The 22762-nt window shown below is 54.6% G+C and overlaps 2 protein-coding genes across 8 annotated transcripts in view; one reads left to right on the forward strand and one right to left on the reverse strand.

Moving 5' to 3' along the window:
* Window positions 1–4368: 4368 nt before the first annotated feature.
* ZSWIM9 (zinc finger SWIM-type containing 9) lies at window positions 4369–22598 on the reverse strand. The gene is made up of 5 exons (XM_053915857.1): window positions 22397–22598; window positions 22002–22239; window positions 20673–20957; window positions 15182–15494; window positions 4369–7335 (listed from the first exon to the last, which is right to left on the reverse strand). Exons 1-5 carry the CDS (start codon window positions 22596–22598, stop codon window positions 5146–5148), a joined length of 3228 nt encoding a protein of 1075 aa, XP_053771832.1. The 3' UTR covers window positions 4369–5145.
* The window catches only part of LIG1 (DNA ligase 1), a 29531-nt gene continuing 29071 nt past the window's right edge, over window positions 22303–22762 (forward strand). For 2 of the 7 annotated variants that reach the window (XM_053915115.2, XM_053915116.2), the window contains exon 1: window positions 22303–22615. The gene's annotated coding sequence lies outside the window, so the exon portion shown is untranslated. Of the gene's footprint in view, window positions 22623–22762 lie in introns of all 7 variants that reach the window. The other 5 variants (XM_053915114.2, XM_053915117.2, XM_053915119.2 and 2 more) reach the window with 5 other exon arrangements.

Below are 22762 nucleotides of genomic sequence, written 5' to 3' on the forward strand. Positions count from 1 at the left end.
GCTGTCTGCGGCACTTCAAGCGATGATGACATCTAAGGAACAATGGGATCGTCGATTGCCTCAGGAGAACAGAGACTGTGCCTGTTCCTGCTGTTTAGTCAACATCCATTTTCTCCTTTGGCCTTAAACTCTGTGAACCCTGCCTTTTGGGAGGTGGGCCATTGTCTCATGTGGGCTTTCCCAACCTTCCTTACGGTGGGAGGGGTGGTGGTGTGGTTAAAGTATGGCAAATGGTACATCCTATGAAAACCAATACTGGTAAGTGCCTCAAAAAGAAGACTGACGTGGCTGGCACATAATTTTATTTCTTGGCTTTTTCCCTCCTGCTCATTGAAATGTAGACACTTTAGTTAGAGCGTCAACAATAATATGACTGTTGATTATCATTGTTATGGGAATAACAGGGGTACACCACCGAATCTGCTGGCCCCAAAACATCAGAGAACTCCGTGCTCCCATTGGTGACAGCTGGCCCGTTTCCTCTTGGGAATCGGATCAGTTGTCCTAACAGGTAGAGCAGCCTCGCTCCCTGCCTATCATTCCAGTGCCATTAGGAACACCAGATGGCTGGGGGGATAAGGGTCCAATGTCGTGGAACAGTCTGCGTTCCATGGTGGAGGGAAATGTCCTTCCCTTTACAGGTGGGGTCACCAAGCCTAAGCCTAATGTGGTGGGGACAAGAAGCAACAGTTCCTGAAACGGGTTACTTGGTGTTTTACTGGACAGGGACGCTCCCAAATCAATGCCAAGTTCATGAGTGCTGGAATCCCAGCTGTGGGGAAAGAGTACAATGTCATAGATGCTTGTGAAGATGTTGTATGTCGGTCTCAGCTTATCAACAACCATGTGGGGGCTGGAACGGCCCTTGGGGCTCTTATTATGATTGCAAGACATCCTTTCAGCAATAACCACCAGGAAACTTTGAAAATATACTGGTTTATTACTTACAAGACCTAGAAATGACACAGCACACCTGGGGCCACACAGCAAGGTCATGGGGAAAAAGAGAGGGGCGGGGAGAGAGAGAGTGGGTGCCAGACCTGGGGTTCTCCTTTTATTGGGGTGCAGGGTGGGGGCCTAGAGCTCCTCAGTCTCATTCTTTATCGTCGAATTTAAAGCACAACAGCGGGACTTTAAAGCACAGGAGGAGAAAACAAACGAGTAGCCCAAATGGTCAGTTTTTGAAATTCACTGAGATCTGTTACTGAATTAACAGTTGGGTTCCACAAGGAAGCACACACCAAGGCACATCATCGTTACATTAGCCAAGATGAAAGAGAAGGAGAGAATCTTAGAAGCAGCAAGAGGAAAGGAGACAGTTACCTACAAAGGAGTTCCCATAAGACTGTCAGCTGATTTCTCAAAAGAGACCTTACAGGCAAGAAGGGGCTGGAAAGAAGTATTCGAAGTTATGAAAAGCAAGGACCTCCATGCAAGATTGCTCTATCCAGCAAAGCTATCATTTAGAATGGTAGGGAAGATAAAGTGCTTCTCAGATAAGGTCAAGTTAAAGGAGTTCATCATCACCCAGCCCTTATTATATGAAATGTGAAAGGGACTTATCTAAGAAAAAGAATAAGATAAAAAATATGAAGAGTAAAATGACAACAAACACAACTATCAGCAACTGAACCTAAAAAAAAAAAAAAGAACAAAAGCAAACTAAGCAAACAACTAGAACAGGAACAGAATCACAGCAATGGAGATCACATGGAGGGTTATCAGCGGGGAGGGGAGTGGGGAGAATGGGTGAAAAGGTGCAGGGATTAAGATGCATAAGTGGTAGGTAGAAAATAGAGAGGGGAAGGTTAAGAATAGCATAGGAAATGGAGAAGCCAAGGAACTTATATGTATGACCCATGGACGTGAACTGAGGGAGGGATGCTGGTGGGAGGGGTGGTGCAGGGTGGAAGCGAATAAAAGGGGAGAAAAAATGGGACAGCTGTAACAGCATAATCAATAAAATACACTTTAAAAAAACAGTTGGGTTCCAGCAAGGCCCCTGCTTGAGCCCTGTGAGCTCTGTCATCCCCCCAACAGCTCCAGGATTCCAGGGGTGAGTTCTCTCCATTCCAAACCTCCCTCCTTCGGTTGAGATTCAGTGCTTCTGTTCCTGGGCCCTGTGATAGCGGTTTTTGTAGTGGGGCATCCTCTGTCTGAAATCGCTGCAGAAGGATGAGGCATTCGGGACGCCAGCGGGATTTATGGCCCATCCCTGCTCACTATTTATATGGATGGACTTCGGATATGAAGGGCCATGGGGGTTACAGTGGCCACTCTGGGGGTCTTCGGAGATGCTGAGAGGAGCATATTTATGTGCACAATTAGAAATGTTAAACAAGCTGAATAAGAAGCATTTTTCAAAATGGTATTTAGAGGCCTCTAAGAAATTCAGTGATCCCGAGATAGCCTGAACATATGTTTTGTCTTTTTGTCTGGCTGTGAGAGCTATCAGGGAATTTATTTTTACCATGGGCTCTTCGCCCGCCAACAGTTTCCCAATAGTTCCTTGGCCCCTCCTCTTGCGACTTTTAAATAACGAGGACCAACTTAGCCAAAATAACTTAAAACTCTAATGGCCATTCAGGAAAACTTTTTCAGTCCACCTCAAGGGCCCGCTCTTAAAGAGAATTTTTTAAAATATTTTTTAGAAAAAAGAGAGAGAATTCCAAGCCTGTGGAGAACAATGGAATGCGTTCTTCCATGGACACGAAGACACTTCTAAAAGACACTGACTTTAAAAAACAGCCCCTGAAGAGATTAGCTGAAGAATATATATGCATAACCCATAGACACAGCTGAGAGTGTGGTGATGGTCTGGAGGAGGGGGGCCCCCCCGGCCAGGGTGGGGGTGGGCAAAGGGGAGGGGGATATCTGTAATAGTGTGAACAATATACATGTATATATATAAAGCCAGCCTTAAAAGGATCCTAAAAGAAACTTGGGCCATCTGAGTAAGTGCTTTAAAATCTTTTACTGTGTCTCCTGCCTGAAACCTGCTAAGATGCTTAGCTCCATGGTCACCATGGCGACATCCCCCCTGGGATTCCCCTCCATCCCTCCTTTCACTAATCCTCTTGGGGTTTTGGCCCGCCCCGTCACCATGGAGACTGGAGCGGTCCCTCCTGCTCCTCTCAAACAGAGATGTGGGCCCTGGAACGCAGACCCCTCCGACCGACCAGGAGAACCGGAACACCCACTAAACGCTCAGAAGGAGGGCCGGGACAGCCGATTGTACTGCGCAGGCTCTTCACTTAGCTGGGTGGTGCTGGCGGCGCTCAGCCTGCTGGGAGTTGTAGTTTTCAGGTACAGGTGGCCAATGGTTGAGCCGGGTGGGGTTAGGAGCAAGGGTATAGAAGTTGGGAATCTCCTGACAAGCTCGATTGTTACCATAGTAACGACGAAGCATGATGAAGCGCTACCTGTACTAGCCAGTCTGCCATTCGTATTCTTTCATCTTCCTAACCCAGTGCTTACAGTTCAACAGGCGCTGTCGTAGGGCCTGGAGAGAGAGATGATGGGAAACAAACCGGAGCTTATATTTTGGTGGCGGAGGGCTGACTATTAAGAATGGGGAACACAGACTATTGGGAAAAAGGCTATGTTGATAGGTAATTGAGATCCTCTGGGGAAGCGGAGGGGTAGAGCCCTGGTACACACGCTCCTTCACCCGTCCTCAGATAGGTGCTGTTATTACGCCCAAATTGTAAGAGAGCAAGCAACCAAATGTCCCGAAGCAGGTAAGTGATGAAGCTGGGGTTTGATTGAGACAGTCTGCCTTTATACTCTGTGAGCTTAAGCACTGCTAAATTGGTAAAGAGCTACGTGGTGTAATTTCAGGCAGCGCTAAGTGTTGCAAGGAATAATGTTGAAAAATAACGGGGTGGCTTGCCCTGAGCAGTGTTGCTCAGTGGGTTGGGCATTGTCCGGCAAAGAGAAAGGTCACCGGTTTGATTCCTGGTCAGGGTGCCTACCAGAGGCAACCGATGTTTTTCTTCCTCCCTTCCCCTCTCTCTATAAATACATAAAATCTTTTAAAAAGGAAGAATGGGGTGACTTTTTAGAAGAACTCTTCAGTGATGGCCTTCAGGAGAAGGTGACATTTGGGCAGAGGCTGGAAGGGATTGTGCTGGGCATGTAGAGGCTCAAGTCTCTCAGGAGGAAGCCTGAGCTGTCATGGAGATGGATTCACCCGGGGCCCCTTCATTCCAGCTGGCCCCAAAAGGCCTCCTTGAAAGAATGACGGAATGCTGGACCATCTCAATTTCCCTCCGGACCTGGGCCTCTGACCCTCCTCCAGAAGCCAGGAACTCCACATGGAAACCAAAATAATACTGTTTTATTCCGACCATGAAGCACAGTGGTCCTGACTGCCCGCTCTGCCACGGAAGGGCTCCCAGCCAGCCCAGCCCACCAGACTCCCAGCACCCCCTCTTGTTCTGTCTCCCAGGAAAGACCAATCCAGAGGTGAAGGGGATCCACGCCTTCAGCCCTTAGAGATGTAATCCAAACCACTCCCCTTGTTTTTCTTCTCTCCTCATCTCCCATAGTTTTCCTTTGTTGTGCCTCCTTTTCTTCTTCCCTCTCCTCCACCCTTGTCTCCTTCCCTTCCTGTCCCTGGCTCCTCTCCTGCCTCCCTCTGCTCTCCCTGTTCCTTCTCCATTTCCGCCTCTTCTCTTGCCCTCTCTCCTCCCTTTCCATCTCCTCATTGTCTTTCCTCCCCTCCCCTCTCCTTCATTTGTCTTCTTACTCTTTCTTGCTTTTCCACTCCCCCCCTGGACTTGACCCATCTACTCCTGCCAGGCTGTCCCCAGAGCCTGGTGTCCTCCCCTTCCTCAGCGTGTCCCTTTCTTCCTTCGGCCCCGGCCTGACCCTGTCTGTACCTCTGCCTTATATTCTGAGGAAGCCCTCAGAATCCACCCTGGCCACCACCATCTTCCACACCTGTGGCTCCAGGACCTTCTAGACCACTGACAACTTCCCCTCAGACTCGGACAGGCAAACTGCCAAGATGAGATCTCTGGGAGACCCAGAAGGTGGCCAGAGGGACTGAGGTGGCCTCCTTGGCCTCAGCCCTGTTATCTTTGGGATCAAAGAATGCCCTCCCACCCCTGCAGTGGAGGGGGGCGGGCAGGGGCCTGAGGGTCAGGACTCTGGGGCTCTCCCCCAGCAGTCCCTGAGCAGGTCCGCGTGGAATAAGGCTGCCCCGGTGAGGAGGCGCGCCGCGAAGAGGTGGCGGCAAGGCAGGTGCCGGGCGGCGTGGATGGAGCAGCTGCAGCGCGTCAGGGCCCCGTCCAGGAAGAAGTCCGAGGTGCCATCCTTAAGGGCAAAGCCAGCTTCAGTCATATGGAAACCCCGGGTCCCGTGCTGCCTGGCGAAGGCCAGCTCCTCGGCCACCAGTTCTGCCAGCTCCGGCCCACAGGCCGCTCGGAACTTGGCCAGGGGCTCCCAGTCCACCTCCTTCTCTCCTGAAGGGCAGCAAGGTCTCTTCGGTTCCCTTGGCCCTTCTCCTTCGCTTCCTTCCTGCAGGCTGTCCCCTGCGGCCAGGTACACTCTTCTCGCCACTGCCCATCCTGGATCACCCCCAAACACAGTTCCCATGGGGCCACCGCACAGGACTCCATTCCCCAGCCCCACACACCTCCCTCCCGTGTCCACACACTCCCTTCCTTGCCCTGCTCTGCTCCTGGGACCCCCAGACTGAGCTCCCCCTCCATCTCCATTCTCTAGGCCTGTCACCCTTGTGTCCCCGAGCTGGACCAGAACTAGCTCCCCCAGGTCCCTTCTTCTTTTGACCCCTATTCTCACTGCTTTCTCTTCTCTAATTTCCGGTCCTCTCCTCTCCTCTCCCCAGTGGGCCCCCCTTGGGTCTCCGTTCTCAGGGACCAACTCCAGGGGCTTCTCCAAATGGATCCCCCTCCAGTTTCTGACCACTAGCTCCCCTCCCTTCTCTGCCTCCACCTGAGGCCCCTTCTGGTCCCTGGTTTTCAGTTCAGAGAACTTTTCATCCCGCACCTGGAACCCCCTGCGGGTGCTCCCTTCAAGATTCCTGGCCCTGTGGTGATTGTGATGGAAGTGGGCCCTCCTCCCGTCTGTGGTCTGTGAAGCGCTCAGCCTTTGATCCTCCCACCGGGCCATCTTCCAGGTATAGCCTTCCAATCTTCTCCGTCCCTGGTCCTCCGAGTGGGTCCTCCTCCAGACGCACCCTTCCAGCCCCCAATCACTCTCGCTCTCCAGCTGGGCCCCCCTCCAGTCTCTGATCTCTGGCCCTGTCAAATGCTCCTTCTCCACCTGGGATCTTCTGCAGACACTGCCTTCCAGCCCTCTCACCTTCTGGTTCCCCACCTGGACCCCTCTCCAATATTGGATTTCCAGCCCTCTCCCCTTCTCACTTTCTAACCGAGCCCCACCCCGGCCTCTGGTCTCCAGGACTCTGGCCCACTCCTCCAACGGGGCACCTCTCCAAATACTTCCTTCATTTGGGGCCCCTCCCCAATCTCCGTTCTCCAGGCCCTTTTCCCTCTCGTTCTCCACCTGGGCTGCCTTCCACGGATGGCCCTCCAGCCAAGGTCCCCCACCGTCGTGGCCATCAGGCGCCAGGTCGCCAGACGCGTCGGCCCACTGCATGGCCACCAGGTCGCGAAGGCACTGTGCCATACTGCGCGAGGGGCTGAGGCGGCGCAGCAGGCGCCGGCGGTGGCCGCGCACCAGGGCACACGCGTCCAGATCGCGGGCTGCCTCGAAGGCACGGAAGCGCACCCACATGTCCCGGCGGGACGCCCAGTTGCGCTCGAAGTAGTCGATGAAAGCGGCGGGGCCGTGGGCACGCAGCTCCGCCAGCGCCTCGGCGTAGGCGGCAGGTGACAGAGCGCCGGCAAGACGGCACAAGCGCGGCCACAGGCCCGGGTCTTCACGGCCGGCGCCGCCCAGCTCCTGCGCCTTGCTGAAGAGCGTCTCGAGGCCCTGCGCGCGGCAAATCTGCACGCGCGCGCCCGGCAACAGCTGGCGCACGGCGGGAAGCTGCGCGGTCACCTCGGGCCCCGCCGTCAGGCAGCGCACGCGGCCCTTGACATCTGGCGCGCTCTGCAGCAGCGAGGCCAGGGCAAAGCGCAGCAGGCTCGGCGTCCCCGGGCGCGCCACGCAGCAGGCGGCCTGGCGCGCGTGGCCAGCACCATCCACGCACAGCACCGCTAACAGGTCCAGCGCGCCCTGCAATCCCGGCAGCCGGTCCACCAGGAGCAGGCGCGGGAAGCGCCGCAGCAGCGCCCGAGTGCGCGACGTCAGGAAGAACACCGTCTCCACCACCGCCTGGTTCTCCATGAACACGAGCTTCACCTGCGGGCCGGGGCGGGGAGGCAGGGAGACAGGGAGACAGGGAGACAGGGAGGCAGGGAGGCAGGGAAGGAGGTCAGGGTATGCCGGGGCTGCCACACCCAGCTCCGGACCTCAGTTTCCCCGGCTGGGGGAGTTGGGAATCCATTCAATCATGTGGGCATGCATTTATTATTTTGACCGGCAGGAGGTAGTGCAGAGGAATGCTTAAAAATGTGGGCTCTGGGAGCTAATTGCCTGCGTTTGTGATCTGGCATCTAAGGCAGTTGTTCTCAAGGTGTGGGCCCTGGACTAGCAGCGTCAGCCGCACCTGTCGGGATCTTAAAAGAAATACCTATTCTCAGGCCAACCCCGGACCTGCTAAGTCAGAAACGGTGGGGGTGGGGCCCAGCAACCTACTCGGACCAGCCCTCGAAGTGAGAGCCACTGGTGGACCAGGAAAGTGCACAACCGTGAGCCAGACTGCCGAGGTGTGAGTCCTGGCCCCAGCACTTTCTAACCTTGTGATTTAACCTCTGTGCCTGTTTGCTCCTTAGCCTCCTTGTCCCCCGATTTCCCCTCTGGGAACTGAATATTCATTTACTCGTGCTCAGAGAGTCAGACCCAGCAGAACCTCTGGAGCCAGACTGCCAGGGCTGGATGCTGAGGCCTGACTTCCAGGCTGTGTGGCTTTGGGCAACTTCCCTGACCTCCATCTCATTTGTAAAATGATGATGATGAGAGCATCTCTGTTTGGAAGGATGAAATCAAAGCACTTAGAGCCTGGCGGGTGTGGCTCAGTGGACTGAGTGCTGGCCTGCAAACCAAAGGGTTGCCGGTTCAATTCCCAGTCAGGGCACATGCCTGGGTTGCGGGCCAGGCCCCTAGAAGAGGGAGCATGAGAGGCAACCACACGTTGCTGTTTCTCTCCCTCTCTTTCTCCCTCCCTTCCCCTCTCTCTAAAAATAAATAAAATCTTTAAAAAAAAAAGTATTTAGAATGCTGCCTGGCACAAATAACATTACTATTACCCAACAATCCTCACTCAAACAGTAAGTGCCCCTGACATGTTTGCTGTTAGTATAATTATCATCTCTGCTCTCAGGCCGCATTCTCAGAATGGTCTGCTCGGACTCTCCCAGCTAAGCAAACCTTACCACCCTGAAGCATGTTGCATCTTTATTTGCTCATTTGCTTATTGCCCATGTGCCCTCCCCGAAGTGTCAGCCCCGCGACGGTTTCGTTGCGTTGCAGACCCCTGGCCCAGGGCAGCAGCTCAGTGCATCCTGAAGGAGCGAGAGCCCGCGTGCACCAGCGTGAGGTGGCATCCAAGCCCCGCATCTCTGGACCAGGGGTTCAGGGTACACAGTCTGCTTTGCAATCCTGGCTTTGCTTCTTAGTAGCTCTGAGTCCTTGGGCAAGGGACTTCCTTTGCATCTTAGCCTCAGTTTCCTTGCCTGTAAAATGGAGATAATAATGCCCATGGAAGAGGGGCATGGTGAGACTAACGTGAGACCTTTTGTGTCCAAAGCTCGGAAGGACAGCTGGCATGTGCCAAGTCCCAGCTATTATTACTGTCTTCCTTGAGCTCTCCACAGCATTGAGGATGGTGGCCCTGCCTCCTTTCGGGAACACAGGTCTCTTTTGGCTTCAGTCACCCTGAAAGTGCCTGGCGTCCCTCCTTCCTCCTGGGCGTCTCCTCTGCAGTCTCCTTAGCTTGCCCTCCTCCTCCCCTGCCCCAGCTCTAAATGTTGCCCTGCCGCCACCGAGCCCGACCCGGCACTCTCCTCTGTCCCTTCTCCAGCCTCTGCCAGAGTGGTCTCATCCAGCCACACAGCTGTCACCCCCTCGAAGCTGACGCCCCCAGTTCTGCAGCTCCAGGCTCCAGACCTACCTACTTAACTGCCTCTGCGGCCACACGGTCCCTTGACACCAGCGGTTCAAAGCCACACTTGCCTCTCGCTCCCCCAACCTGCCCCTTCTTGGTCAGCCCCATGTCCGCCAACGGCTCCACCACCCACGCTGGAGCTCAGGCCCTGACATCAGGGCTGGTTCCTGGCTCCTCTCTTTCTCCACCCGCCTCATGCAATCCATCCCTAAGTCCCTGAAGTGACCTTCATAATGAGTCCGGAATCTGCCTTCTTCCCCCACCCCCATGGCCACCACCATCTCTCACCTCCTCACTGGGCTGCCTGTCTCCACCCAAACCCCCGTCTGTTCCTCACACAGGTGCCAGCGGGGCATTTTCCAAACTCCAGTCAGATCACCCCTTCCCCTGCTCATAAGCTTTTCCCAGGGCTTTGCATCATACATGACATCAAACACACCACGCTGGGGCTGGGCGATCAGGTGTGGGACCTCACCTTCTGTCCCTCTCACCCGCCCTGACCTCCGTCCCCCTGGCCTCATTATTATTGCACAAAAGCCTCTTAACGGAGCAAGGGGATTAGCAGCAATGAATTAAGGCCCTCTCTTCCAGGCAGGCGGTCAGGGCTCCTTCCGCCAGTCCCTGTCAGAGCTGACCCACAGCCACAGGGCCAGGATTCCAGGACAGGCTAAGCACAGATCTCTCTACAGACCGTTCTGCCAAAACCTGATCTCCTTCTACCAGACCAGTTAAAAAGTACTTTTGAGAAAAAAAACAAAACAAAAAAACAACTCATGAGAAAGAAAGTGTAGGAGAATCCAAAGAGAACAAAGCAATTGCTTTCCTAACCCTGAAATGATATACTCAACATCTTAAGTAGTATTGCAATGCAATAAATATTATGAAAAAGCCAGGTACGAGGGGGAACCCCCCAAAACCCCAGAATTTATAAGAAATAGTGCGTTTATTCTTACACGTTTCAACCTCAGTCACCTTCAAAGGACTCTCCAGTCGATGCACTACACCTATTGAGATGTCTCCCACTGCTCAGAACAATCTTTGAACCCTTTGATTTTGGTGCCTTTTAGTGCTTCTGCCGTTTTTTGTTTCCCCTCTTCCACATCTGCAAGTTTCCCTTTGAGGACTTTTTTCATCCGAGGAAACAAAGAAAAGTTACGTGGGATGAGATCGGATGAATAGGGAGGGTGGGGCATGGGGGATCATGCCGTTTTGGGTTAAAAACTGCTGACCACTCAGTGCGGGGTGGGCAGGTGCACTCGTAAATCACCCATCATGAAATGGGCAAACGTGTTGAAAGAGTCTTAAAAAAAAAATGCACTGAAGCCGAATGCAGCCTCTCACAACAGTGCCAGCCGGTGCACTGGTGCCCATGGGGGGTGGAGCCCCCCATGGCCACCTGAGATAATTCCGGGTTTTTGGGGTGTCTGCCCTCATAAGCTTGCCACTGAATTACTTACACCACCACTATAATTTTTCAACTGTCACTCATTTTTATGATATTACTTTATGATTTAATTGATTTCGGCCCTGGCCGGTGTGGCTCAGTTGGTTGGGTGTCGTCCCACAAACCAAAAGATTGCAGGTTCGATTCCCAGTCAGTGAGGCAACTGATCGACGTTTCTCTCTCACACGGATGTTTCTTTCTCTCCCTTCCCTTCTCTAAAATCAATAAACATGTCCTCGGGTGAGGATTTAATTAATTAGTTAATTAATTAATCAATTAATCTCAGCAGAAGTTTCAATCTAGAACCGCTCTGTCCAGGATGGCAGTCACCGGCCGCATGTAGAAATCTAAATGAAGATTTTAAAATATGTAAAAAAGTCAACCCCTCAGCCACACTAGCCAGATCTCGAGAGCCCCACGAAACCAGTCATCCCTCTAATGGGTGGCCCTGATCTAGAACATCTCCATCATCGCAGAACCTTCCACGACTGGTCTAGAAACTCACGCAGAGGAAGGTGCTTGGACGCTCACTCAACTTACTGTGCCGACTGCTCTGCAGTGCAGACAGGCTCGTGTGCCACCCCTGAGACTGACATCACGTCACACGTCAGGTGCCCCTCAAAGAAGAGTCACCACAGTTACAACGGGTTAGAAAGAACTTACATGCTTCTATTGTACTAGGAAAGTTCTTTTCTTTTGCACCCTGGGAGTCAGGAATAGGAGGGGAAAGCAATCACAGCAAAATATATTTGCCTTCAGGCTCGCCCAGGCCTGGCAGGCACTCAGCTGATTAGAAGCTGACTTCCATTTTTAATAGGATAACTTAGATTTCTGATTCTGGGTTTTCTTTCTTTCTAAAGAGGGCAGAGGCGCTTTTTTTTTGAACAGCTACTTGTTCATTAAACAGCATTTATTGAGCACCTACTGTGTGCCGATGCTGTGGTGGGCCTTGGGGAGAAGACAGAAGGGACTGAGGCAGGCCCCTGTCCTGCCCCGCTGGGCTGGCGAAGCGTCTGCAAGCAGAATTACCCAGCGTTAAGTCCGGCTGCGAGGCCCAACGACTGGCTAGTCCAGAGTTCCTGCACCCTGGAGCCAGACGGCAGGGAGACGGACCCAGTTTACTCTGCGTCCTAGCTGTGTGAATGTGCACTCCGGTTGTGGGACTTGGGGGAAGTTTCTGAACTGCTCTGTGCCTCAGCTGTCCCCACCCACACAGGTGGGGAGCGTGCTCGCCTCAGCCTTGCAAAGTCGCTGTGAGGATTCATCCACACGGAGCGTGCAGAGGATGCCAGCTGTTGTTACTGCTACCCGAGCAAGGCGGGTGTGCGGATAGGGCAGCCCGATGCAACTGAGGTCGGTGTGGGGTCGTCTGGCTGAGCGAGGGGCGCTGCCCAGAGGGGACCATCACTTTTCTCACACTGCGGATGCGCAGACCACGGCTGAAAACCTCCAGGTGTTCCAGCGGGTCCGGGTTGTCCGACCCCGGCACTTCCCAAAGAAAGGTTCAGCTCTTGCCCAGCTCCCGGGAGATCCGCCCTTGACATGTCCTGCCTGGTGAGACTGCCTGTGTTTATCTGGTGGCCTTGGCAGTCTCTACTAACAGTGAGACTTACGGTGGGGTCTTGGGACAGGTGATCACCTTGACCTCTGGCGGGACCGGAGACTCGGGTCAGCCACTCAGACAGGCCGTTGTGTCTGTGTGTCTGACCCCAGCAGACACCCTGGACACCAAGGCTTGGGCGGCCTCCTGCTGGCAGGGCAGCGCTCCACCTGTGCTGTCACATATAGTCCCCGAAAGGACTCAGTTCCGCCCACACAGCCCCAGTGGGAGTGACAAAGGGAAGCCCGTGCTTGCTCTTGCGGGGACCCTACTCCGCGTGCCTCTTCCCTCTGCTGACTTCATTTGTCCTTTTACTGTACCCCACTGTGGCCGTGAGCGAGACGGCTCTGCCAAGATCTGGGAGGCCTCGCTGCACCCGAGGGTGGTCTGAGGGACTGGCCACACCAGAGAAGGGCCCATCCAAGGTCATGGACCTAACAAGTGTTGGGGCTGGGGACCAAGTCACTGGAATGGTTGGGAAAAAAGGAAGGAGTTGGCGAGGGGAGATGTGTGGGTGACAAATGTCACTTAAGGGGTGACATTTGATGAAGATGGGAGATATACAAATGAATGAATTTATCTACTACGTATTTACTGATCAAATATGAGGTGCCAAGTGCTGGTTCAGGCCCTGAGCAGGGGCACCCTGGCCCTCAGCGTGGGAAGAGACAGCCTGCAAAGCAGAGATGACGAAATACCCACGCGACGATCTCAGGTACGCAGCACACCGCGTACAACACCGCTCGCCAGGCCATTTCTCCGCGTCAGGCACAGTTCGGAGGCGTTAACTCTTTCAATCCTCATAATAACTCGACACTGCAGTTACCACCCCCACTTGCCAGATGGGGAAATTGAGGCGCAGAGAGACTCGGCTGCTTGCCCGAGGTGACACAGGCAGTGAGCAGCAGAGCTGGGATTTGAACCCAGGCAGCTGGGCCCAGGGTCCACGCTCCTGCACCCCGCGGCCTTCACGGAAGTGATACCACAGGCCTGACGCGGACGCTTCTGGCTTGAAACACAGCGCCCAGGGCGCGCGTGCGCAGACAGAGCAGTCCAGGAAGGAGCGGGTGTCATCTCGGATGCACAGATCAGCGGCACTGGGTGAACCGGCCACTGAAGGCCGGTTCCACAGGTGTGACCAGCAGAGACCACACCACCTACCACTTTGCATCCACACCTCTCCCTGTACGCCAGCGCCCGGCCTCCTTCCACACCACGTGATCAGAACGGTCCTATTGCCCAGACTATCCCAAAGAAAAAATCACACACACACACACACACACACACACTCGATCCTTACACGCGACCCTAACTATCCCATGAAGTAGTACCTATTCCTAGCCCCATTCTGCAGATGAACAAACTGAGGCCCAGAGAAGGTAATGACGTTTGTTTTTTTTTAAACAACTTATTGGATGCCCCCTGGCCAGGAAATGGCAGAGCTAGCATGTATTTAAAGCTCTCAGCATATAGTGATACAAGTAAAATCAAGTTCCTGGCTCTTACTGTATTGCCCGGAATTGGCTGGTGTGATGTAAAAAGAGGCTGTCGGCCCAGAGGGAGTGTGCTTCGGGAGCTGTGAGGAGGCTCGTTGACTCAGCTGCGAGAACCCTGTGTGACCCCGGAGCAGGAGGAAGGTGTCCGGGTGCAGACACAGCTCAGGGAGATGGCTGGCGAAACTACGCTCTGCAAGCCTGCAGGTGTCCCTCTCCAAGTAATCACGGCTCTGCTGTCCCAGGTCCTTGGCAGGGCTGACCCTCTCTGCCCTCTTGCGGTTAGGCAGGGTCAGCGTGAGTGAAAGTGACCTGACCCGATGGGGCACTTGTGGGAAGAAACCTTAACAGCCCTCAGGGACAGTGTTCTTATACACTGGATGCCGGCCCCCCCCACCGTCTTCCTGTACCCAGACGCCACAGCCACAGTGGCTTTGCGGTTCTGGTGACACCTCCAGAGTCTGGTCTGGACCACTCTCCCCAGCTCCAGCTTGGGCTCCTTCCTCATCTTTACCCTGAGCTGGGACCTCCCCCATGCATGAAAGAAAAGCACAGGCAGGGAGAGAAACCTGCTTGCTTGCCTTCCTTCCCTCCTCCCTTTCCTCTGTGCCCACCCCGTCCCTGAAGTTGGACGGAAGCAGCAGAAAGCTGCCTCGTGGAGGAGCAGCATTCTCGCTGTCCCTCGCTCCCGCCTCTGAGCCTTTGCATTGGCTGGTCCCTCTGCCTGGAACTCACTTCCCTCTGCAGACAGAATGGGAGTCCACTAACTGTCCCACTCCTCCTGATGGAACGTAGCACCCCACCATCTCATGCTTGATCTGGGTGCTGGGTACAGGGGTGCTTCACCTTGTGAACACGCATCAGGCTGTGTATGTATCATTCACGCATTCCTTACACATGTAGTTCAGTTTAAAATTCAACAAAACTGCCTCCCACCACTTTGAATCCTCCTTCCTAGCATCCAGCCCTACGGACGTCACACCATAGTTGGATGTCTGTCTGCTGCTGGTCTCTCTCACTGGAAGTGCACGCTAGTTCTAGCAGTTACCTGCGCAAGGTGGCCCAAGCCATGGGTGGCTATTGAGATTTCAGTTAGTTACAGTGAAATGAAATTTAAAATCCAGTTCCTCGATCCTGCTGGCCACATTTCAAGGGCTCAATAGCCAACTGCGGCTGGGGGCTCCCCTGCCGGGCAGCGCCAAATCTCAGACCTTTCCCCACAAGGCCGGAAGCAGTACTAGGCAGCACTGAGCTAGAGGGCGCGTTCTCCTAGCGCAGGTGTGTCTTCTCGCGGCTGCATCATCCCCCAGGCCTCAGTAAGAACGTATTGAATGAAGGCAGGAAGAAATGAATCAAAGTGGATGGACGGATGAGTGGGAGGATGGATGGATGGATGAATGAATGAAGGAATGACCCGTCCCAGACTGCCTCTGCGGAGACCCCACCTTGGCCTCAGGGTCGGTGTGGAAGAGCCCCTCGAGCACGCGCAGGGCATCGATGACGCTGTGGTCCCTGTCCTTGCAGTAGGAGAGCAGGCGGTGCACGTCGGCCGGGGCCAGGAACTGCTTGGAGATCTTGTTGGTGGTGCGCACCGGCAGGCAGGTGTTGGCCAGCAGGCGCCCCGGGCGGAAGTAGTAGGCGAACTCGATGGGGCAGGCCGGGTGCGAGTGGGTCAGCTGGCACTCCGTCACCACGAGGCGGTCCCGCAGCGGGCTCAGCTTGATGATGATGAAGGCTGGGCAGCCGGCCTCGTGGTGCCTGCGGGAGGAATGACCACCGCCGTCACACCACCCCGCCGCCTCTCCTTCCTTCTCTCTCCTTCCGATTATTCTTTTTAAAAACTAACAGTGGTTGCAAGCACAGAGAAGAGCAGAGGGCCTTAGGGAAATGCCAGGTGTCTGACCTTAAGCAAGCCACTTCAGGCCTGCCTCGGTTTCCCCATTTGTTAAAAGAGAGGTTATTATCGCAGTCACTTTCCCACAGGGTCATGGTGAGGATTAAGAGAGTTGCTCTTGGAAGGTACTTTAAACGTGTCTGCGAGGGGGTGGGTCCTATGTGTTGCAGTAATTCGATACCTGTCCCCCCAGAGCTACCGAAGGTGGATGAACGTTTTATTACAGTTATCTCACACAATTTCAAGAACAGAAAGCATTTCAGATATTCCTGTATCTGCTTCTGATTTAGCAATAACAAAATCGGAAGTTTGGGCCCGTTGTGAACTGCCCCCACCATGTCCCCTTCCTCCCTCTGTCCCCAGAGATATTCTTGACCCTACTGGGCGGTTGGCATTCCCACGGATGTTTTCATGCATCTGTAAACAATGGAGCAAAGCTGTGTATGTATTGCCTATGCTGCAAAGCTTTGCATACACAAAAAGGTGTTCAAACTCGTCAAGGAAATCCAAAGTTAAACCCCAAGAAAATGCCCCCACACGCCACGAGTGTGACCAAACAAGACACAGAGAAGGGCAAGTGTTGATGAGGATGCGGAGCGGCTGGCGCTCTCGCACGTGGGCAGCGGAGGTGCAAAACGGTACCGCTGCTTTCGGGAACCTGCGCTGCGGTACTTACTAGTGCTGATCACGTGCCTCCCTCTGAACGGAAATTTTACTCTAGACAGAAGTCTGAGGATGGGCACCGAAAGACTGTACTAGAGCCCTGGCTGGTGTGGCTCAGTGAATTGAGTGCTGGCCTGCAAATGGAAAGGGCACAGGTTCAATTCCCAGTCAGGGCACATGCCTGGGTTGCGGCCGGGTCCCCAGTTGGGGAAGCAAGAGGCAATTGATCAATGTATCTCTTGCACATCGATGTTTCTCTCCATCTCTTCTTCCTGTCCCCTCTCTCTAAAAATAAATAAATAACCAACAAGGAGAATGAACTAACCGTTACTTCCTCCAGTAACGTGGATGGATCTCACAAACCTACTGTGAGCGAGGGCACAAAAAAGGACCCACTACGTGGTGGTTCCTTTACGGAAAGTTTGACAACAGGCGAAGCTGGCAATAGGCGGACATGGGTTGGCCTTGAGCGGCTGAGCCGCTGGGAGGCCTGAGGCAGCTTCCTGGCCCTGGGCGCGGTCTGTCTTTGGCCCTCTCCGTGCTGGTTGCCTGTGCATTTTATGTGGGGAAAACTCACCATGCTGCACGGGTACGACGTGGGCGCTTTTCTGAACGTGTGTTACCTTCTTAAAAGGTTGCTTCTGTGAAGCTGTCCATCTTGGCAGAGACTACTAGCAACTCCCCTCTGGAGTTCCAGGACCTCACACAGTCATCTACTTCAACCTCCGTGTGCCCTTTTGCAATTTCTCTCCACCTGGCGGGGAGAGTAATCCCGCCCACCCCTCCAGGTAAACTCTATGTGGGCGGGGCTTATCTGCGGTGTTTACTTAGCACCCAGAACAGCAGCTGGGAGGCGCTGAGTAAATATATGATGAGCGAATGACTGAATCCCAGGAGGCCTGCTACTCGCCCATCACCAAGTCCTGCCCATCCTATCTTCTACAATCTCCAAACCATCCACTTCCCCGCCTTCCCACTGCCACCGACCTATTGCAAATTCTTCCCTTCTTCAGGAAGCATCCTTCTCTGCTCTTTGGACCTAGTCAACTCTTACAGGTCCTTCACAATTCAGTCAGTGCCGCCTCCTCCAGGAAGTCTTCCTTAACCTCCCCAGGCCAGGGCAGATTCCACCACACATTGGGATGATGGTTTGATTGATGCCCATGCGTAACATATGCTCCCCCCCGAATGGGGAGCTCCCCCACTGAAGCCCCAGCATCTAAAATACATTCACCCTGTACAAAGTAGGTGCTCCAAACAAACTTCTTCCAAGAATGAACAAACAGCATGGCACCTAGAACCCAAAAATCTTTAGGGTACCCACATATTCAAGTCTCATATTGAGAATCCATGGTCGAAATAAAGTTGAGGGGAAGGGAAGGGAAGGAGGGAGAGAAAAGGGAGGTGGGGAGGGAAAGCATGGGCTTTGTGATTAAACACTGCAGGTCCAAATCCTGGTTTTTTTCCCCTTAGCAGCTGTGTTACCTCGGGAAAGTCCTTTAACCTCTCCGTGGCTCAGTTTTCTCATCTGGAAATTGGGGCTAATAATGGTAATACCAACCTCAGAGGCTTGTGGAAAGGACTAAGTCAGAGGGTAATTATGTAAAGAGGTTAGAAAAGAAGCTGGTGCTTAGTAAACAGTGACTAAAAAGGAGCCACTATTTTCAAAATGTTTTTTCTTCTAAAAGTGCCACTGCTTTGATTTGCTTTATACGTCACTTGCCCGTTTCTTCTTGATCTTTCAGCTTCTCAAGGTCTTTGCATTTTCAAAGCTGGCAAAGGTTGGGCCGATCCTGCGCTGGGGAGGAGAGTGCCTTTGAGAGAGTCCCAGGGGAGAGGGAGTCGGGTGTGGGGGTTTGGAGAGGCCACTGTGTACCTCCAGCAAAGGGGGAAGGAGGAGCTGGAAAGGAAGCCTTTCTGTGCGTCCTCTGGCCTCTCGGCCCGAGCCTCCTCCAGTCCTCCTCCCAGGTGTCCCATCTCTGTCCTCCAGTCTGTCCCCCATGCGGCCACAGAAAGATCTTCTTACAGAGGTGGCCCTGCTCGCAGCCCTCCTGGGGCTCTCCAGGGCCCCCAAGATAAAGCCTGAGCTCACAGACTCAGCCCCGCAGGTCCCGGCCTTGGCACCATCCCAGCCACATCTCTTACACTAGTTTTCTCCAGCCTTGGCCCCCGGCCCATGCATGGGCTGTCCCCAGGCTGTGACACAGCAGAAGCCCTGAGCAGCATGGAGGGTAGAGGGCTCACAAGTGATGGTCCCAAGTCACCCTGGAAGCAGCTCATCAGCCACTCCAATTTCTGGGCTCCCCATCCAGGCACCATCCCACTGTCTACCAAGTCACCAGGTCAAGCCCCCTCCACAGCCTGTCACTCCCCCACCCCCTGCCCCCATCCCTGGCTCCCTCTGATATTTGTAGTGCACTTGAGATGTCCCTGCACAGAGTATGCACCACGTGGTTGTTAAGTCAAATACTGCACATACATATAGAAATAAATAAAAATTTCAAGATTCTTGGTCACCTCTTCCAGGAAGCCTTCCAGAACCACCCCATAAACTCTCCAGTGGAGCTGACCACTCTCTTTTATACTCCTCTCTCTCCCTCTCCAACCTGTCTCTCACTACTATGGATCACTATTTCCTTTTATTTTTTGTCTTTGTCTTCTCTGCTGGTTCTGAGCTCCTCAAGGGCAGAGACCAGCTCTGGGTTCAAAATGCCCAGCAAAGAGCATGCACACAGTAGGTGCTCAGTAAGTGTTACTTTGAATTAGATTTTATTAACAAAGAGAGATTCTCGATTGAGTGTGAGCTCCTTGCAAGTTCCAATGTTCTAGATTTCTGTGTGACGAGGTGTGTTTGAGGCTGTTCTGCTTCCAGATCTCCAGGTCTCTGTTTCGAGAAGAAGCAGTGGATAAGTTACTGAGGACGGTAGTCTCACAATGAAGGTTTAAGTAACTAGGAGTGAGAATCACTGTTAAGAGGGTGCTCACACTGCGGTGGGCACTCTTCTGAACGAAGTGCATGTATCCTCTCATTTAATCCTCACAAACCCTATGAGATCAGTACCAGTAATTCTCCCATTTTCTAATTGAGGAAACTGAGCCCCAGGAAAGATGACGTTGCACACCCGCTCGATGTCACCGGCTAATCGGCAGCAGAGCCATAGTCTGCATCCAGAAGGCTGGGCTCTCCATTCCTGTACCAGCTGTCATTTACCCAGCCACCCCGTGTTCCTGTGCATGGTCTCATGGGAACCGCCCCACAGCCCCACGAGGCAGGTCTGTGATAACCGCATTTCACAGATGAGCAAACTGAGGCTTGGGCATGAGAAGTCTGTTGCCTGAGACGCCCGCCCAGGAAATGATAGAGCCTATCTCACACAGCCGGAAGGCAGGGCCTGGGTTCTTAGGTACTCTACTCTTGTCTATGGTTCCCCAAAACCACCAGTCTTGAACTTGAACCTACGAGGGCCAGGCAGGCAAAACAAGGAAGTGGCAATGCTAAGTATGAGGCAGCAGAGAGTGGTGAGGTCTGAGGCAAACCTGAGCGCCAAAGCCCGGTCTGACCTGGGTGGCCAGCTGCCACGAGGGAAGGTGGGCTCAGCCTCTTCCTGTTTCAGTGGGAGCTAGAAACTAACATTCTATGGGCAATGTTCCCAGTTTAAAACTGGGGACCACTGAACCACCCTTTGCCATCCGGGTGTGTTTCTTCGCTCCCTGGATTTCTTGCTTGCCCTGCTGCGGCATTACAGTTGGAGGGGATTACATGTGAGCTTGTTCGTATAACATCAATCTTTCTGCTCAGAGTGAAAGTTCCAGAAGGGCAGGGAATTTCTCTGTCTTGCTCAAACAACCACCTCCCACTGCTCCCCAGAGAAATGTCCCAGCCCCCAGCATGGGAACTGGCCCTGTATTTACTGAATGGATGGATGGGTTTTTTTCTCTTTGTCCTGTGGTGTTCTCTGCAGCTCTGTGTCTGATCTCTCAGTATGGGTACAAAACCCGCTTTCACCTGTTTTTTCCTGGCTCTGTTTGGTGTCTCTGGCTCCAAGCCTCTATGTTTCAGGAATTTTCGGAGTCTTTTTTTCTTCTTCTGTCTCTTGGGTGTCTCTCTGCCTCTCGATGGGTCTCTACCATAACGTCTGTAAGGGGGGCCTACCTTGTCTCTCTCTGTGCGTGTGACTGTCCCTCCCCTTCCCTGTTTTTCTCTCTCACTCTCTGTAAGCTTCCCGTCTTGACTCTCCGCCTCTCTGCAAGGTGTAGTTAGATGTTTTAGTTGTCATCTCTCTCTCCCAATCCCAGGATGTGGGGCTGTGTGCCTCCCCCTGCCCCTTGCTTTCTTTACCCCTCTAGCACCCAGCAGGGTGGTGGCTCAGCTCACTCACCCTATGGCAGGCCGGCTGGGAGCACGCACGTCCTTGCACACCAGCCGCACGTAGCTGTACTTGAGCACGTCAATGAGCGTGTACAGTGGGGGCAACCTGGCCCAGTGGCAGCGTGTCAGGTGCATGGAGCTCTGGACAAAGAAGAGCGCCAGGCGCTGTTGGCACCACGCGTCGAAGAAGCGGCTGAACTCAGCCCACGAGAAGAAGGCCCGCTCCAGCAGCTCCTGCTCCTCCTGCTCCTCGGGCCCCACCGCCATGCCAGGTGGGGGCTCCATCCTGGGGCGTCTGAGTGAGAGAGGGGAGGACAGAGCCTAAGACCACAGAGCCATCACCCCCTGAGGTACCCACTTCCTCCATTTTCGACCTGCCTTTTTGGTGCTGGCGCCTCTAACCAAGTAGCCCCCGGGGAAGGATGCACCTCCATTAATCTCTAGGTATGAACCTCCACCCCGCCTCTGGCCTCCTCCCGCCTCCTGCATTATTCCAGGGACAGTGGCAGCCTGTCGTCCTGACCCCTAATTCCAATTCTGGCTCGCTCCTCCACAGATGTGACCCCAAGATACAAGCTGGGGTTCCTCTCCTAAAACAGGACTCTATAGCTCAGTTGTGAGCACTTCCTCAAATGTGTTCCCAACTTCCAGCTAAAACTTCCTCTCCCTCCAGAAGTGTCTCCTACGTGTGGCAGTGACCTCCAGTGCCCCCATTCACATGGAACTCTCCCCTCTTAGGGACGGTACAGCTGTGCCCCCCTCAAAGATGTTCTATCTCCAGATGTGCTCCCACACTCGGTCATGGGCCCCTCATCCCCAATCCTGTTCTTCATACGCCTGCGGCTCCCTCCTCCCTGGATGTGACTCCGACATGCAGCTGCTGCCCCTTCCCCTGGGGTAGCCCCTAGGAGACGCCACATCCAGCGGTGGCCTCTGCTTTCTAGAATGCTTCCATATCCAGAGGTACTCCCCACATCCAGTATCACACTTTCCCTACAGGTGTGCACCCCATTCACTTGTGGCCAATTCTCAGAAGTGTCAATATTCGTCTGTGTCCCCTTCCTGCTCGGACGCGCTCCCCCAGTCCAGCTGTGGCCCCCTCCTTCCACCTACAGGTATCATCCTCCAGAGGTGCGTAATAGTCCAAGACGTGGCCCCATTCCAGATGCTCCCCGCATCCAGCTACGCTCTCCCAACCCCGTGCAGCCCCTCCCAGCCCGCTCTCCCAACCCCTCTCAGCTCCGCCCGCCGCACCGCGGTCCCTTCCCTCCCGCTGTCCCACCCAGTCGTGCCTCTTCCTTCCCCTCGATGTGCACCCTTCCCGCCCCTCCCTACTCACCTACCCGCCCCGAGGCGGTGTCCACCTCCCACAATGCCCCGCGCCGAGGCCCTCGCTCCCGGGATGCCCCGCGCCACCTCCCGCCTCTCTTCCCGCCGTGCCTCGCGCAGCGGCTTTTCCCGAAGGGCCCTTTTCCCCTGGCAGTCACTCCGGCCACCTGCAACCACATCCACCGGGCCAGAGCGAAAAGAGGGCGCGGGCCTTTTCCCAGCGTGCTCTGCGGGAGGGCTCGCTCCACCTCACCCCCCTCTTCTGAGCAGCCCCCCCACCCCCGCCCTGGGGACTACAAGTCCCAGCGTCCCCCGGGCGGCGGCGCTGACACCCGCGGGCCACGCCCCTCGGCTCGGCCCCGCCCCTGGCTGCCGATGTCTGCGCGCGAATTCCGTGGCGCGAACTTGGGAGCGCAGTCGAGCGCCCCGGAGTTCCTGGTGTGACGCCCAGGACAGCGGCGCGCGGGGCCGACGCGAGGCGAGTGGGGCCGCCCGCGCGGGACCGAAGGACTGCGCGCGTGTCGTACGCCCGGGGCCCACGGCTTTGCCGGGTCTGTCGGCTTCGGCGGAGCGGGCGTGGGGGACGTTGAGGCGGCCGGGAGCGCATCCGCCGGAGAGGGCCAGGTAGAAAGTACGTGCGAGCTGGAGCCAGCTGGACGAAGGGGGTTTCACGCGAGGCCCGGCGGGGCAGGGCCACCTGGAAGGCGGTGTGCAGGGCCCGGGAAAAGGGGAAGGAGAGGCGGGGTCAGCTTTAAGGGTTGGGCCCAGCTG

This window comes from Desmodus rotundus, chromosome 12, assembly GCF_022682495.2.
Source record: "Desmodus rotundus isolate HL8 chromosome 12, HLdesRot8A.1, whole genome shotgun sequence".
Classification (NCBI taxonomy): Eukaryota; Metazoa; Chordata; class Mammalia; order Chiroptera; family Phyllostomidae; genus Desmodus; species Desmodus rotundus.

Bases quoted from the DNA above. Each gene is read 5' to 3' on its own strand.
- ZSWIM9 (XM_053915857.1), bottom strand. From the start codon at position 22,598: ATGCGCTCCCGGCCGCCTCAACGTCCCCCACGCCCGCTCCGCCGAAGC. The intron at 22,240-22,396 runs GTTCGCGCCACG...GAGGGGGGTGAG, and splicing joins GCGCTCGACTGCGCTCCCAA to GTGGAGCGAGCCCTCCCGCA. The intron at 15,495-20,672 runs GTGAGTGAGCTG...TTCCTCCCGCAG, and splicing joins CCCAGCCGGCCTGCCATAGG to GCACCACGAGGCCGGCTGCC.